General features: G+C 40.2%; 1 protein-coding gene across 18 annotated transcripts in view; it reads right to left on the bottom strand.

Moving 5' to 3' along the window:
• The window catches only part of GTF2I (general transcription factor IIi), a 104,082-nt gene that overhangs the window by 25,989 nt on the left and 62,046 nt on the right, over positions 1-16,047 (bottom strand). For 16 of the 18 annotated variants that reach the window (XR_005562900.1, XR_005562903.1, XR_005562905.1 and 13 more), the window contains 6 exons: positions 14,401-14,463; positions 12,591-12,692; positions 9,504-9,569; positions 7,685-7,786; positions 3,166-3,231; positions 31-214 (listed from right to left, as the gene is read on the bottom strand). Coding sequence is in view for 2 of the 18 variants with exons in the window: in XM_039379513.1 (XP_039235447.1) it covers positions 31-214; positions 3,166-3,231; positions 7,685-7,786; positions 9,504-9,569; positions 12,591-12,692; positions 14,401-14,463 (583 nt within the window). In the remaining 16 variants the exon portion in view is untranslated. The remainder of the gene's footprint in view (positions 1-30; positions 215-3,165; positions 3,232-7,684; positions 7,787-9,503; positions 9,570-12,590; positions 12,693-14,400; positions 14,464-16,047) is intronic. The other 2 variants (XR_005562907.1, XR_005562910.1) reach the window with 1 other exon arrangement.

The raw sequence follows: 16,047 nt of genomic DNA, 5'->3' as shown, positions 1-16,047 counted from the left end.
ATGTACAGACAAAAATGCAAAGTTCCATACCTTTTAATCACAAATTTAATCCTCTCCTTTGCTAGAAGTATCCTCTCCAGCCGGGGAATGCCGTACGTGGATGGACGCCTGAAGGGGACACCTTCTGGCAGCCCTTCCACTTGTAAGTCTTCCGCAGTTGACTGGAAGAGTGCGTATGGGATAGACACTCGACCTTTTGCTTTTATAGCTTCAGCTTTGAGGAAAAAGAAGAATACAAAGATTAGACTGGCTTGTGGCTCTAATCAAATTACCTGTTTGATATCACTCTGATAAACATTATAATTAGTAGATGGGCAATAACCCCTCAGCACATTTAAATATGCAAGCATTCATTGTTTTTGTTTTGTAGCAAAATCACTCTGATTCACAGTAAACAAGCTGCAGATGTAGATCCTCCTCTTTTCCCTTTACTCTGTAAATGTTTCTTAACAGTTAACAGTTCATAACAACTGCACCTGTTAGAGTGAAGAGTCACACTATTTTCGTTTTGTTTAATAGTTCATTTTGAAAGATGAAGTTACCTAGACTTAATTATAAACCAAGCATGTTTCAGTTCACTAGCTCTTACTATTATTATTTGTTACTACTATTGGCTTACAAAAGTCATTAAAGCCTTGGAGGAGGGGCACACATCCCTTCTTTTTCAGTGAATTCCTAAAGTTGTGGTTTATTTTAGAAATGCAAGGAACCACTAAGGAAATAAACAATACACTTCTAACACTATTGAAAAAAGCATGGCCTTACTAATGAGGTCTTTGAAGCAAATGGAAAGCAAATAACTGACTCAGTCACAGATGGAAAATAACCTCCGTGTATTTAAGTTATGAGGACCATAATCATATCAATACATGTATCAGGCTGGCAAATACTGGAGAATGACACAAGGCTTTGCAAATATGAAGAGGGCTGATTTCTTTATACTCCCAAGGGTATGTTAATTTTGTAAGCCATGCAACAAATAGTTTGGTACATTCTGTTGTTTTGCTATGGAAATTAGATGTAAAAAATTATTTGAGGAGAGAAAAGCCAAGCTGAGGCCAAATTAGAGTACAGTGATGTTGTGGCAGCATTTCTGAAAGCAAAACTACTCTGGGCACCTTTTCAAGCAACTTAATGTCACATCTAAGTGGCCCGTGGTTCAGACATTGTCTATGCAAAATGCTCTCATTAACTCACAAATTCTTAAATGCAATAAAACAGTGTAAGTTTTAAAGCTACGTGGGTAACACACTCTTTCAACCACTTGGAACCAGAATATTTCTAAGGATGTTTATCACAAAATAGGCAAACTTTGAAAACAAGTGCATTTCTTAGTACAGTTTTCTATTAGTCTTGTACATATGTCATCTTAGTCCTGTATGTATCTTAGTCTTCTATGCTGATCGGAACTGAGTGTCAAAGTTTTAGAAAACTGCAAGAACGGTGTTTCAATTAGACTTGGTTTCAACTGGCAAATACAAGATGGCCAAAACTGGAGAATAGAATCATAGAGATGGACACAAACCTGAAGATGAATCTTAGCAAATAGACTACTGAAACCCTACTCAAACACATGCCAAAGGTGCTCCAGAACAATCAAAAGAGCTGTTGTGTATCACCTCAGTCCTTCATTAATGTAGATTTTTATTGCAGTCATATACCTCTTTCAAGAAATTAAAAAGAAAATTATTCTCAGCCCTGGGGGCTGTTGTGGCATGTGGTGAAAAGCGTAACAAATCCAGTAGACAAGCTCAGGGTAAAAGATCAACATCACTAAAATCCAGATCACTACCAAGCATCAAGTAAGAACAGCTTCACAGGAACAGAAATCCTCTCTGTTTACGTAGGTAACTAATAACAGGTAAGTTTTTACAAGTGAGAGTCTTTATTTCTCTTAAATCAGCAAATTTTTTAGCCAGTACACTTCATAGAGCCTAAAAACACCATCAGCATCACAGTCTGCAGTGAGGCTTCTCAGATTTGGAATCTTACATGTTTTTGCACAGAAATTCTAGTGAATACAGCTTTCATTTTTATAAATTAGTCTGTATATGTAAAGTCACTAACAAGTAAACCCATTTAGTTTTCATCTAGACACAAAACTATATTTTCAGACACATCAGTTGCAATGGATTACAGTGACTGACATTGCTAAAACACTTTGGAGCTACAAAAGCCAACAAATTTGAAGAGCATTCTGGGAATTCTGGACATCCATAACTCATTTCAGTAAATGGGAGATTGCATGCCCATACAGAAAGAACTAGAGTCTGATAAGGAATTGGTTTGTGAATCAAAGCAATGTTGTCATTCACAGGGAAAAGGGGATAATTTAATACCAGATGCCCTGCTATGGAAAGTCAGGAATAGCTCAGTATTCCACAGACTACACAGGAGATTTTTAGGCTGACTATGTGCAAACACCAAAATCAAAATTAAAGCAATTCACTAAGAATGATGCTCCTTTTTAGAGCAATTAAAATACAGTGAATGAGACCCTGAACCTGATGTGAGTTGCTTTCAGTGGGCTGTTTAAATGTCAGATGATAGTCACACCCGAAACATGTAATAACTCCAAATCACAAGGTCCATTCTGAAAGCACTTCCACTTTTTGTGGCAGATGAGCACCACCATTTATTTTGAAATCTTTGCTGACGCTGTTTTAGTCTGTGATACTGGGACACAAAATATATCTACATGCAGCATCTGGAAACATGTCTGATCCTTTTTCTTTCCAAGAGCCGTTAACATATAATTTTTGCTTCACTGCAAATCAGTCATAATCAGACAGGAACAATCAATGAGTGGCAACCTCTCCCTAGAGCCATTGTAACAAGATTCTTTCATGTAAGAACTTGGTATAATTACAGAAAAAAGGACAACTCTCTCAAATGTGGTTGCCTAAGACATGAGCACGCTGGAGTTCCAGGAAACTGAACAAAACTAGAACCAAGTTTTGCACTTTGGTGCCAAACGGAGACACTCCATTTTGAAATTACTCTGCTAATCAAAAAAGCTACTTTCCCCAGTTTTACGTCTTTTAGCAGTATTTAACCCTTTGGTGCTGTCAGTTCAGGTGTACTCCTGAGCCAACAAGATACAAGCCAAAGGGCTGTCACAGTAAGAACTAGAGGCAATGGTTTGGAATGGTGTGTAGCACATACCGTATTTTTTTTCAAACAGCTCTTCAACTTGCTTTCTCAAGTCTGTAATTCGTGCATTCCATTTCTCTGCAAAGAGAAGGACATGTCAGACTACAAACAAAACTGAGGATCTCTTGTAAAGTCTGTGTTACCAATGAAATATGCAGAGTGCTTTTACTGCTCACTTGCATACAGGTGACTGCAGAGTACAGTACAGGCTATACTTTAAAGCAAATGGATATGTTCAGGAAAAAAAAAGTACAGAATAAATTCTTTAAGATTACCTCCCAAACTTGTATATTAAATCAAGTTAAAAAAACCACAACACAAACCAGGCTAAAGTAACTTCCAAAACTGGTTTCTCTTCGACGGATCAGTCAGCAGCTCTCATAGTCATCAGGGGTAAAGGCAGTTTGTAGCTGCTGTTGATAGTTATCTAAATTTGTGTGCTGAAAAGCTTAATTATTGAAGCTTGATAAAGCATACAGTGAGTACATGGAGTTGTTTTGGCGCAAATCTGTACAACTATCTGGGTCAGGAGGCATTGTGCCATCCTCTACCTTAACCCAGCATTTCTCCAAGTCCTGGTGTTGCAAAACATCCTCATAAATCCTACTTCTGAAAGAAGATAGAGACTGCAAGACAGAAGTTATCCAAATCCAGTCCTGTGTTACATGGACAACTGGATTAAATGGTAGAATTTTAACACTTAATTTTCTGCCTGTGACAGAGCACACGTTTTCACTGCTTTTTTGTACTATCTCAATGCTTTTAGGAAAATTCCACAACTCTTTTGTAGATGTTACCAGATGTCATCTGGCCTTTTAAGAAAGAATTAAGCAAGTGTACTTACAGCTTATTTCTTACTCCAAAGACTTGAATCTAGTAACTACAGAGGTCAAAAAATGATGCCATTCAAGCTATGACACTTCCAGTTGTCAAAAAATACTTATATCAGACAAGATAGAGGACTGAATTTTGAGTCTCTATCAAAAGGGACTTAAATATTCATTCTCAGACCAATGTACACAGCTTTGGTGTCCATATTTAATCTTTTTTTTAATGTAGTTCCATGGATATCAACAGAACAGAATGCTTCAGATGTAGGCAAGAATTAGACCTTTTTTAACAGGGAAAGGGTATTTTGGCATGCTCCCTTGCGTCCACACAAACTCTTCATTCTAGTTACCTGGCAGATTTTGAAATTACATTCTTGCGGATAAATTTATACAATTACTTCTGCCACCCTTCTACTGCTACCCTGTACAGCACAGCTTCTTATGTGATAAACACATTGTGAGCTCAATGTTTTCTATTCCTGTGTCGCTTTCTCCTTACAATATTCCCTCCTTTAACTTCAGATATAGACCTAGATGAAGCTCTCTCTGATTTTAGCACAACCACCAACTGCATTTTCTGTTGACCAGTGGAACAATGGATTAACAGCAGCTTTAGCAGAAGAGTCAGGAAAATATGAGCCAGAACTGGCTGGTCTAAAGGGGAAACCCTACTTTACTCCACAGAGCTGGTGAACACACATGGACAGTCATGGAGCAAGGGTTTTAAAAGGCATCTGTGTGACTCAGGAGTGGAACTGAGGAAAGCATTAACAGTTGAGATCCTGTCAGTTCGTCAAGCTCTAAGGCAGACTCGAGAAATGATCTCCTCTAAAACTCAGGCTGGTTTTCTTTAGAGGGAGAACAGGCAGAAACAATGTCATACCATATTACAAAACAACCATATAGAAGCATACAAATAATACTGAATATTGGTGGTTGCACAATTTTAGGAGACACTGCTCCTACACCGACTGGTTTCCTACATAAGCCATTAAGCTATCAAGGCTTCATTTTTCTCAGTTTCCAAATCTCACTATCACTGGTCAAATATACCATGTGGATCTTTTCAATCTCCTACTTTCGTGTCCCTCTTCCTCCAATGGAAACACCACAGGGATTCATAATCAAATACACATTACAGGCATTTTTGTTTGGAATGGTGAATACACAGAGAACAGGAAACTGGAAAAAAAAATCATAAACTGGCTCACATTTTGGTCAACACACTGTTTTTTTGGCTACTTTTATACTTTATTAGTAAATCGAACAACAGAGATATTTAAAAATTCAGAGGGATTATCAGGTAACCAGTGTGATTTTTTAATCTGATTGTCAGCATTATTAACCCCTTGGATCCTGACCAATTACTGTAAAAACATTCTTTCATCACACACTTTGTGCTCACATAGCAAAGTTGAAGACCTATCACAAAACTAAGCTCTGTTTTAGTAACCACCGCAAAGCAATTTAGTTTTTCCTGTAGGCACCAAAATAAACGGTGGTTTCCTTCTATTCCTCCATAAACACCTTCTGATACACCATCCCAGTTAAATAACAATCCTGAAAACTTCCCCTATTTGTCCACAGTCTCCTCAATTTATCCATTCTCTGTTCCTTTGGATATGCTCCAGATAACATCCACTACAGCTGAGGAAACCTGCACAGTGTACATACACTGATGTTCAGGTACTAGGCACTCTACTATTCCCATATCCATGCCATAGAGTACTCCATGGGGAAATAAAACAGAAAACACACAACTCAGCATGGAAAACAAAGAGCAACTCTAAGCATGCTGCAAGCTGGTAAAACCTGTGCTCAACAGTGTGCCCAACAGTGTGCCAAAATGGGGAAAAAACATACACACTTCCCATCACTGTTGTAGTCAGACAACAGCTAGGGAGACTTTATTCCCCACTAAAATGGTTTAACACAACTGCAAGACAAAACTTGAGGCTTCTGACCTTTTTATAAAATTTCTTAAGAAAGTAAAAGAGTGTGGAAAGTGATTTTTACTGACAATGTCAGTTCCTTTCAGCAATGATATTTTTTAACCTCAAACAGCTGGTTCAGATTTTTTTTGAAATCCAACCACCCTTCCCAGAGATTATCAAATTCTATCAAACGTTTTATTAGACATTTGTTACAATTATTTTGTTTTCCTGTCTCCACAAAACTAAGAGCACAGTTCATTATTCACCCTGTTTCTCAGGCCACTTGGGCTACCTGATCAATCAATCAAGACATCAAGGAAGTCCCTCCAACCCAAACATCTCATTGCTGTTATGTAAAATACTGAAAGTCCTTATCAGATGAGACAGATTTCTCTCTCAAGCATCTATACCCCCTTTCCAGTTTTCTGAGTGCATGTGCCTTTGTCATTCTGCAGCTTCTCATGATAGAATTAACCACCTCCTTTCTCCTGTCCCATTAGCTAATATTAGACTTGGTTATCAAAGGTGCAAAGTCTTCTGAAATATCCAAACACCAGCACTGAAACTACCAACAGTTGCTATTTTTTCCATTAGAGAAAATGAAGCATCTTTCTCCGAAGCTTCTCACATTCATTTTGTGTTTTAAACAGACCTGGAAACACTATAGAGAAATGCCATTTCTGTAGGTGAACCCCAAAGTGAACATGAGGGGCAATAACGCCAGTACAGATTAGGAAACCCAGGAGTAAAGATGTCTGAATAACCCATGAGCTGTAAATCCCTGTAATCTAAGTGCATAATGGGTGGTTTAGAACAAAATTTTCTTGAGAATAGCTCACAGCAATAAACTACTAAGTCAACTCAGAGCAACAGTGAGCAGATAAGCTCTGAGATGCTCTAAAACTGGTGTTTCAACATTGCAAGCTCAACTAAAATTTTTATTGTCCTAAAAGCTAATTACCTTTGCTCTACATCTCTAACCAACATCACTCTTTATTTCTCTTCAAAAACTGTTGGCACACAAAGCTTAAATGCTGTTTTCTGCTGAGAGAATATATATAGGGAAAGTTTTGCAAGAGTAAGTGGTAAGTATTGTACTCGCCAATGCTGACATTATGTTCTCCGCTAGCAACCAAAAATAATGTTAAATATGGAAGTGGCTATTAGTAGTAATGACCTTAAAAGATGACAGCTCACAATACTTTATTATTTTGGCTGAAATTAGCATTAAATACATGTTTCACACAATACAGATGTCAGAAGGAGATCCAAGGAGACTTTTCAATTCACCTCAAATTCCAGAATTCCTAAGAAACATCTCAAAAAATGTGCCAAAAGACAGATTCCAGACTGCACAGAACCTTATAAAAGTAGACAGATGAATGGGCTATGTGTCCAGAAACCAAAACAAACCAAAGAATTATGGAGAGGTAAAGGACTTCCAAAATATCCCTGGGGAAGCATCTTTGACCAGAGTAACCACGGCGTGTGGATGCATTTCTGTGGAGAACTCTACATAAGGAACCATGAAAGAACACCACCAAAAAGACCCCAACTTTCTGTGTGTCCATTCACGTGCTCACTTTGAAGAACAAAAAGCAACAGAGGTAGCCTATGATGATGATTATACTCCTGCAATACATCTAAAAAGAGCCTCGGGCTCTTAAATGCTTGCACAGCTGTGTCTCGCTTCTGCAGCATGACATTGCCTGACACCTCTTCAGAAAACCAAGCAGAGAGAAAAAAAATTTTAATCTTTTATCTTACCAAAATTGAATTCTCCAACTCTCCTTTTCTCAGAATTGCCAGCTTCATTAGTTGACTTGGTCCTTTTTCGTCTCTTATATGAGGGCATATAGTCATCATCATCTTAAAGAAACATAAAAATTGAACACTGGTTCAATGTCCACACAACTCATGTGCAATGCTGGAACTGCTTTGAATTTCAAAGCTCTAATGCAAGTATTGGACTGGGCTTATCAGGGCACCAAACTGTGCAACCAATTACTTATGTGAGAAACTTTAGAAAGCTCCTCTTCCTACCCCTGTAGGAAGTACCTGTGCAAGACAGACTCTGTAAGGCACAAAACAGCAAAAAGCACAGCTGCTTCTGTACTTCCTAAGGAAAACAACATTGTGTTTTGAAACATGACTGCAAACCTCACAATCATAAAATGACCATGCAACAGCAAAAGGAAATCAGGAAATAAACTGCGCAGATATTGACGACATTTTTTTTATCTAACTGGAAGTAGTACCCTTCCACTAGAAAGTCTCGCAACAACAGCACCTAAGTTTTGTCTTGAAGAGCTCAAAGGTGCTAAAACCAGTTTTGAAACACTGTAAAACTAATGGACGCAAATGAAAACTCATGTAACAGGTCAACTCCACCTAAAACACACACACATGGACAGACAGGAAAACTGCAAATGCAGGAATTTTTGGGTGAGCTGCTACTCAGCCAGTCACTTCTCAATCCAACCCTATCCTCCTTAGGTTCCTGAGCTAGGAAGACTGTCCAATTCCCAACACCTGCGACCTTAATGGAAAATGAACCATTTCAACACACCAAGACAATCAATTTCACATAAAGAATAGCAGGTACCCAGGTCACTAAGGGTATAGTTCACTTTGCAAGAATACCATGACATATTGACACACCTTGTACCTATGCAGTTGTATTATATTCTGTCAGACAAAACCCCTTCAGATCATTTTTACTTTTGCGGAAAGACCTTTACGGATACACAGAACTTAATGACTCTTATTACCTCTTCTGTTGAGATAATAAGAACTTTTCTGTAAGAGTTACTTTATTGCTGGATGACAAAAAGGTAATAGTAATGCCAGAAGTGTCAGCTTCTGTCCTAAATGCCCCTGCCTATTTCCTAGACTGCTAATTGGGTGGTCTCAATCCTAATCGAATTCCAGAAGCAAGCACTGCAAAGCCACTCGCAGAAGTGCTTTAAAGCAGTCACAGGACATGTAATCCACAAACACAAGAAACAGAGCTGACTCCCAACCAAGATCCTAGACTGAAAACAACAGCAACACTGGGCAGTGGCTTTAGTGCCATTCAGATGAGAAAGGCAAGTGGCAAGTACAAAGGTTTTTCTCTTGTATTTATCGCTATGAGGCAAATTAATTGAGGCTTCACTTATGCCACCTGTGACACAGCCCTTCTGTTCTGGTACAGTTCTTCCCAGAAGTTAGTGTTAACTAGAAATTTTATATAGCTACAGTGTGCTTACAAAACAATGTGTTCTTCAGAATGAATGAAAGTTATAACATCCCGTGTGTTCAATGAGTATTCTTCATTACCAACACTTGAAATTAACGTGAAAGATGCAAACTGCTGCCAGGCATCACTTCAAAACCAGCCCAGGAAGTCCAATATCCTTCAGCATATTGTGGCTTTATAAAACTTCTGGACTAGATCTGTTTACCAAGCAGTGCACAGTCCAAGCTGCAGTCAACACTGGCACATAAGACTGTTTATTCAGTGACAAGTAACCCAGGCACTGGAAAGCATTTTTTGAATATAAAAATGCCCAACAGACCGAAATCAATGAACCACTGAACTGACCTTCTTCGTTGGAGAACTCAACCTCAGAATCCTCACTTGTTTCTGACGACTCATGCTGGGAGGAAGCTGAAAGGGAAAAACAGGGCTGCTGAATGATGGACACAGAAAAGGGCTTTTTAAACAAACACTCCATGATTCTGCAATTAAACTAACATTTGTCAGAGAAACCCCTGGCACTCACTGCAGGCAACAAAAGCAGAAGCAAAGATATTTTACCAAAAGCCTTGAAGCAATTCCAGACAAGGGTAAGGAGGTGAGGATTACACTTGCTAAACCACGTGTGCAGCAGTGCAGAGTTGGTGGCAAGGACAGTAGGAAATCCCTTCTTCTTGGCTTAGAAGGATTAATACAATCATAAATATTTTTCTCTTTGTTATCAAGGATTACTGAAAATATAAACAAAGGCTGTGTGCCACCACAGATTATGCATTTCTTTACCATTTACACAGCCTCTGGCTGTTGCACTATAATGACCACCATAACAGGCTGCAAGGCCAATAATGAAACACGGGAGGGAAATTCATGATCACAAAGGCTTTTGTTGGGGCCATGTGCACCAACAAAACAAACAGGATTAGGCCTATCAACACTCGGTGTGAGAAACAGCAATTTATATTCAACTGCAGTAAAGTTTAAAAAACTACAGGCAGCTAGATCAGAAACTGTACCAACATTAAGTAGCAGGGTATGAAGGAACGTGTTTTACTTATTCTGGTACAGTAATGCTGCACTTGTGCGTTTTCAAGAGCATCTGCTTTCAGATCTCTGTAAGATGGAGTATGATATCGCTTTGGGAGCAAGTCGGAAGGAATCTCTGTTTCAAAGGCCCTTCACGTGATGTTGTCTATAGTAGACGTTCAGCAGCATCTCCTGAGATGCCTTAACTGGAGTATATTTGAACTATGTCAAACAGATCATCCTGTCCATGGAAAACAGAGTATGATGTTTTGCTCTAATTCCGAGTGAGTGCTGGGTAGATAACTACCAAATGCAAAGTACAACAAAACAAAATAATTAGGTGGTCTTTCTTTTAGTAGACATGAACATAAAATACAGTCATGTCCTAGTTACAGAGGCCTGGACCTGTTTATCACTATCTGGGTATAACCAAAACACTGTATTCTACACCCTCTATGTCATTTCTAATGGACTGGTAATAGTGGACCGTTTGCAGCAGCTGCCCAGGGCACACCTGACACCTCAGGCTACAAACTGGGTGTTGAAGAACCCTGAGATGCAGGTGAGTGATTTTTTGTCTTCACACTAGTGACTCAGCTGTGATAACTCCCCTCCAGGGAGGCATTAGCACCTTCACACCCAGCCTGAGAGGGTCATCTCTGCTATTGGGCCATAAGGGATGGGAATAATAGGCAGCTGCAATGACCTAGGCCATCAAAGATTCCAAAAATATCCCAGGACTCAAAGAGTTAAATCACCCATTGTGAAACTTCCTGCCCTGGAGGATGTACTAGGCATTCCCACCTGAACCTGAGAATATATAATCCTCCGGCTTTGGGACTTCTGGTACCACTCTTCGGTGGACAAGAGGAGGACAAGAACATCAACAGGACTGTGACTGCCACTCTCAACAAGATGGCAGTCATTACTTCTGCAGAACTGCGACCATCATCTGGACCAACAGGCTTCCTTTCCTTTTACTTTGCACCCGGGGGGGCCACGTGGTAACAGCAAATGAACACCGTTCTGTTCTTGTCACAGGGTGCTGGGTTATACAGCTGCCTTTGGGGGGTAAAACCAGTTTTCGCTCTATCATTCTATTTATTGTAATCTTTTTAGTAAATTGTAACTCTGACTTGTAATCTCTCTTGAGTTGGGTTCATTTCTCCTGCCGGTTTACTTTTAAACCAGCACAGGTCACAAAAATAACTGTCACATCAACTGACTGCTTAGAACACTTTGAGAGCATCAGAAAAGTTTAAAAAAAAATAATAAAAAATTCTAGCACGCCACAGAGTGGTGTAGTTTGGAAGATTAAAACAAAACCAAAATCACAAAAGACAACCTCGTGGAAATATGAAAAGGGAAATGTGGTTGGAGAAGAAGAACAACTCCAACTAAGATGACACCTTTTCAAATATTTCAGTAAAAAAACCACAAACGATTACGTTAATTTATTCTCACAAAAAACATTTCACATCTCTAATCTTCTAACAGTGTTTCCACATCTGTTCCTTCACTGCAATCCGAACACTGGTGGCTTCCTTTATACATATCAGGTAAAAAACATATACCTGACTATGCTGTCTACAATAAAAGTAGACAGATGAATGGGCTATGTGTCCAGAAACCAAAACAAACCAAGGAATAAAGGAGAGGTAAAGGACTTCCAAAATATCCCTGGGGAAGCATCTTTGACCAGAGTAACCACGGTGTGTGGATGCATTTCTGTGGAGAACTCTACATAAGGGATCATGAAAGAACACCACGAGAAAGATCCCAACTTTCTGTGTGTCCATTCACGTGCTCACTTTGAAGAACAAAAAGCAACAGAGGTAGCCTATGATGATGATTATACTCCTGCAATACATCTAAAAAGAACCCTGGGCTCTTAAATGAATGCTTGCACTGGTGTGTCTCGCTCCTGCAGCATAATATCTTTTTATAAAACCAAGCAGAGAGAAAAAATATGCTTTACTTTTATCTTACTGTAGGGGTGGTACCCTTTCAGAAGAATTTGTAACGAGGAGTTAGAACTCGTTTTCCCTAAGAAAGTCCCTCCTGCCCAAGAGTACATTTTAAAAAATAGTTGGATGTTTTCCCTTCCCTCCACCTTTTGCATTCCAGACAAAAAGCTGCAGTCTCTCTCTCTGGGCTGAGGAGAGAGAAACCCTCATGGGTGTTACAGGTCATGCTGGCGGTGAGCCTGGGGGGAGAAGGCCAGAGAAGAAAACAAGCCTGGCAGAGATCAGGAGGCAGGAGTTTCTCAGGCCCAGCATTTTCCTCAGCTGGGGCAGATTTTGCTTTGTAAGATTTTGTGTTCTTGCCTTGGAAATAAACCTTTTTGGGATCCTTCCAATGCCTTGGCATTTTGGGGGGATACCTGCGTGTATCTTACTCTACACTTACCAACAGTGCACTCTTCCACTTTTCTTCTCCCAGAATTGTCAGCTCCATTAGTTGACTGGGCACTTTTTGGTCTCTCGTTAGGGGGCAGATAGTCATCATCATCTTAAAGAAACATAAAAATTGAACACTGGTTCAATGTCCACACAACTCATGTGCAATGCTGGAACTGCTTTGAATTTCAAAGCTCTAATGCAAGTATTGGACTGGGCTTATCAGGGCACCAAACTGTGCAACCAATTACTTATGTGAGAAACTTTAGAAAGCTCCTCTTCCTACCCCTGTAGGAAGTACCTGTGCAAGACAGACTCTGTAAGGCACAAAACAGCAAAAAGCACAGCTGCTTCTGTACTTCCTAAGGAAAACAACATTGTGTTTTGAAACATGACTGCAAACCTCACAATCATAAAATGACCATGCAACAGCAAAAGGAAATCAGGAAATAAACTGCGCAGATATTGACGACATTTTTTTTATCTAACTGGAAGTAGTACCCTTCCACTAGAAAGTCTCGCAACAACAGCACCTAAGTTTTGTCTTGAAGAGCTCAAAGGTGCTAAAACCAGTTTTGAAACACTGTAAAACTAATGGACGCAAATGAAAACTCATGTAACAGGTCAACTCCACCTAAAACACACACACATGGACAGACAGGAAAACTGCAAATGCAGGAATTTTTGGGTGAGCTGCTACTCAGCCAGTCACTTCTCAATCCAACCCTATCCTCCTTAGGTTCCTGAGCTAGGAAGACTGTCCAATTCCCAACACCTGCGACCTTAATGGAAAATGAACCATTTCAACACACCAAGACAATCAATTTCACATAAAGAATAGCAGGTACCCAGGTCACTAAGGGTATAGTTCACTTTGCAAGAATACCATGACATATTGACACACCTTGTACCTATGCAGTTGTATTATATTCTGTCAGACAAAACCCCTTCAGATCATTTTTACTTTTGCGGAAAGGCCTTTACGGATACACAGAACTTAATGACTCTTCTCTTATTACCTCTTCTGTTGAGGTAATGTAAGAGTTTTTTATTGCTGGATGACAAAAAGTAATAGTAATGCCAGAAGTGTCAGCTTCTGTCCTAAATGCCCCTGCCTATTTCCTAGACTGCTAATTGGGTGGTCTCAATCCTAATCGAATTCCAGAAGCAAGCACTGCAAAGCCACTCGCAGAAGTGCTTTAAAGCAGTCACAGGACATGTAATCCACAAACACAAGAAACAGAGCTGACTCCCAACCAAGATCCTAGACTGAAAACAACAGCAACACTGGGCAGTGGCTTTAGTGCCATTCAGATGAGAAAGGCAAGTGGCAAGTACAAAGGTTTTTCTCTTGTATTTATCGCTATGAGGCAAATTAATTGAGGCTTCACTTATGCCACCTGTGACACAGCCCTTCTGTTCTGGTACAGTTCTTCCCAGAAGTTAGTGTTAACTAGAAATTTTATATAGCTACAGTGTGCTTACAAAACAATGTGTTCTTCAGAATGAATGAAAGTTATAACATCCCGTGTGTTCAATGAGTATTCTTCATTACCAACACTTGAAATTAACGTGAAAGATGCAAACTGCTGCCAGGCATCACTTCAAAACCAGCCCAGGAAGTCCAATATCCTTCAGCATATTGTGGCTTTATAAAACTTCTGGACTAGATCTGTTTACCAAGCAGTGCACAGTCCAAGCTGCAGTCAACACTGGCACATAAGACTGTTTATTCAGTGACAAGTAACCCAGGCACTGGAAAGCATTTTTTGGATATAAAAATGCCCAACAGACTGAAATCAATGAACCACTGAACTGACCTTCAATAGTGACCTCGACCTCAGGATTCTCACGTGTTTCTGACGAGTCATGCTGGGAGGAAGCTGAAAGGGAAAAACAGGGCTGCTGAATGGAGTATGATATCGCTTTGGGAGCAAGTCGGAAGGAATCTCTGTTTCAAAGGCCCTTCACGTGATGTTGTCTATAGTAGACGTTCAGCAGCATCTCCTGAGATGCCTTAACTGGAGTATATTTGAACTATATCAAACAGATCATCCTGTCCATGGAAAACAGAGTATGATGTTTTGCTCTAATTCCGAGTGAGTGCTGGGTAGATAACTACCAAATGCAAAGTACAACAAAACGAAATAATTAGGTGGTCTTTCTTTTAGTAGACATGAACATAAAGTACGGTCAGAAAAAGAACTGTCACATCAACTGATCGCTTAGAACCTTCTTGAGAGCATCAGAAAAATTTGAAAAAATAATCAAAGGTACACAATTTTTTTGAAATTTAAGAACAGCCACAAGACTCGCAAATGGTCCATCCAGTTCAGTACCAAATCCCTGAGAAACAGACGTAATTAAAAGACTCACGCAAAAAAGCCAAAGCAGATAGTAACAAAGTTCTGGAAGAAAACTTCCAGATGGGACATTTCTTCTTAAGTCACTCTAGTGGGTTGACCCTGGCTGGATGCCAGGTACCCACTAAAGCCACTCTCTCACTCTCCCTCTGCAACTGGACAGAGGAGAGAGAAAAAAAAAACAGCTAAGGATTCCTGAGTTGAGATTAACAGCTGGGAGAGGTCTCTGCAGGGGAGAGTCTCTGCACCCCAAAGGTCCTCCAGGGGCTGCAGGGGGACAGCCTGCTCCATGGTCTGCACCATGGGCCACAGAGGCCTCAGCTCCGGTGCCTGGAGCACCTCCTCCCCTCCTTCTGCACGGACCTTGATGTCTACCTTTTTGTTCCATGTTCTCACTCTGCTCTTCCCTGGCTGGAATTCTCTCTGCGCCACAACCTTCTGTTCTTAAATATCTTATCACAGAGGCGTCACTACTATTCCTAATTGCCTTGGCCTTGACCAGCGGGAGGAAGTCCGTCCTGGAGCCGGCTGGCATTGGCTCCATGGGACAGGGGAAGCTTCTAGCAGCTTTTAGCAGAAGCCACCCCTGTAGCCCCCCCGCTACCAAAACCCAGCCACAGTGACCCACTACAGTCACATTAAACCAACTGTTTCAAACATTAAAGTAAGGGGGTTTTTAACAATGTATTTTCATCCCTAGGTATCCCTTGATCTTGGGTAAATACACACAGCTCCTCAGCAGCAACCTTCTTCACAGTCCTAAATGTTGTCATTCACCAGCACTGGCTCCAGTTTCTCAAACGTGATTTCATTCAATTTAAAACAATTTCTTCTGATGCACATGACCTTAACTTTCTGATTGCTGAATTTCAATCACACCGTGCTGCCCACTCATCCAATCTCACTAAGACCTCAGACACCTTTATCAGCTACAGCTAGCCTGGGGGATCCCAGGCACACCATAATTTTGCCACTTCCTCTATCACCATCTTGTCACAGTTATTGGAGGGGAAAAACAGACAGATTACACCGAAGACTTTATAAAATCCAAACACTGTCACTGATGTTTTTCTTTCTTACTCGTTTTTGTGAGGATCAGCAATA

The sequence above is a fragment of the Pipra filicauda genome, unplaced genomic scaffold, assembly GCF_003945595.2.
Source record: "Pipra filicauda isolate LSUMZ 115617 unplaced genomic scaffold, ASM394559v2 scaffold16_size7369187_pilon, whole genome shotgun sequence".
In the NCBI taxonomy this organism is placed as follows: domain Eukaryota; kingdom Metazoa; phylum Chordata; class Aves; order Passeriformes; family Pipridae; genus Pipra; species Pipra filicauda.
Note: the sequence above shows the minus strand (reverse complement) of the source record. Positions and strands in the feature narration are given on the sequence as shown.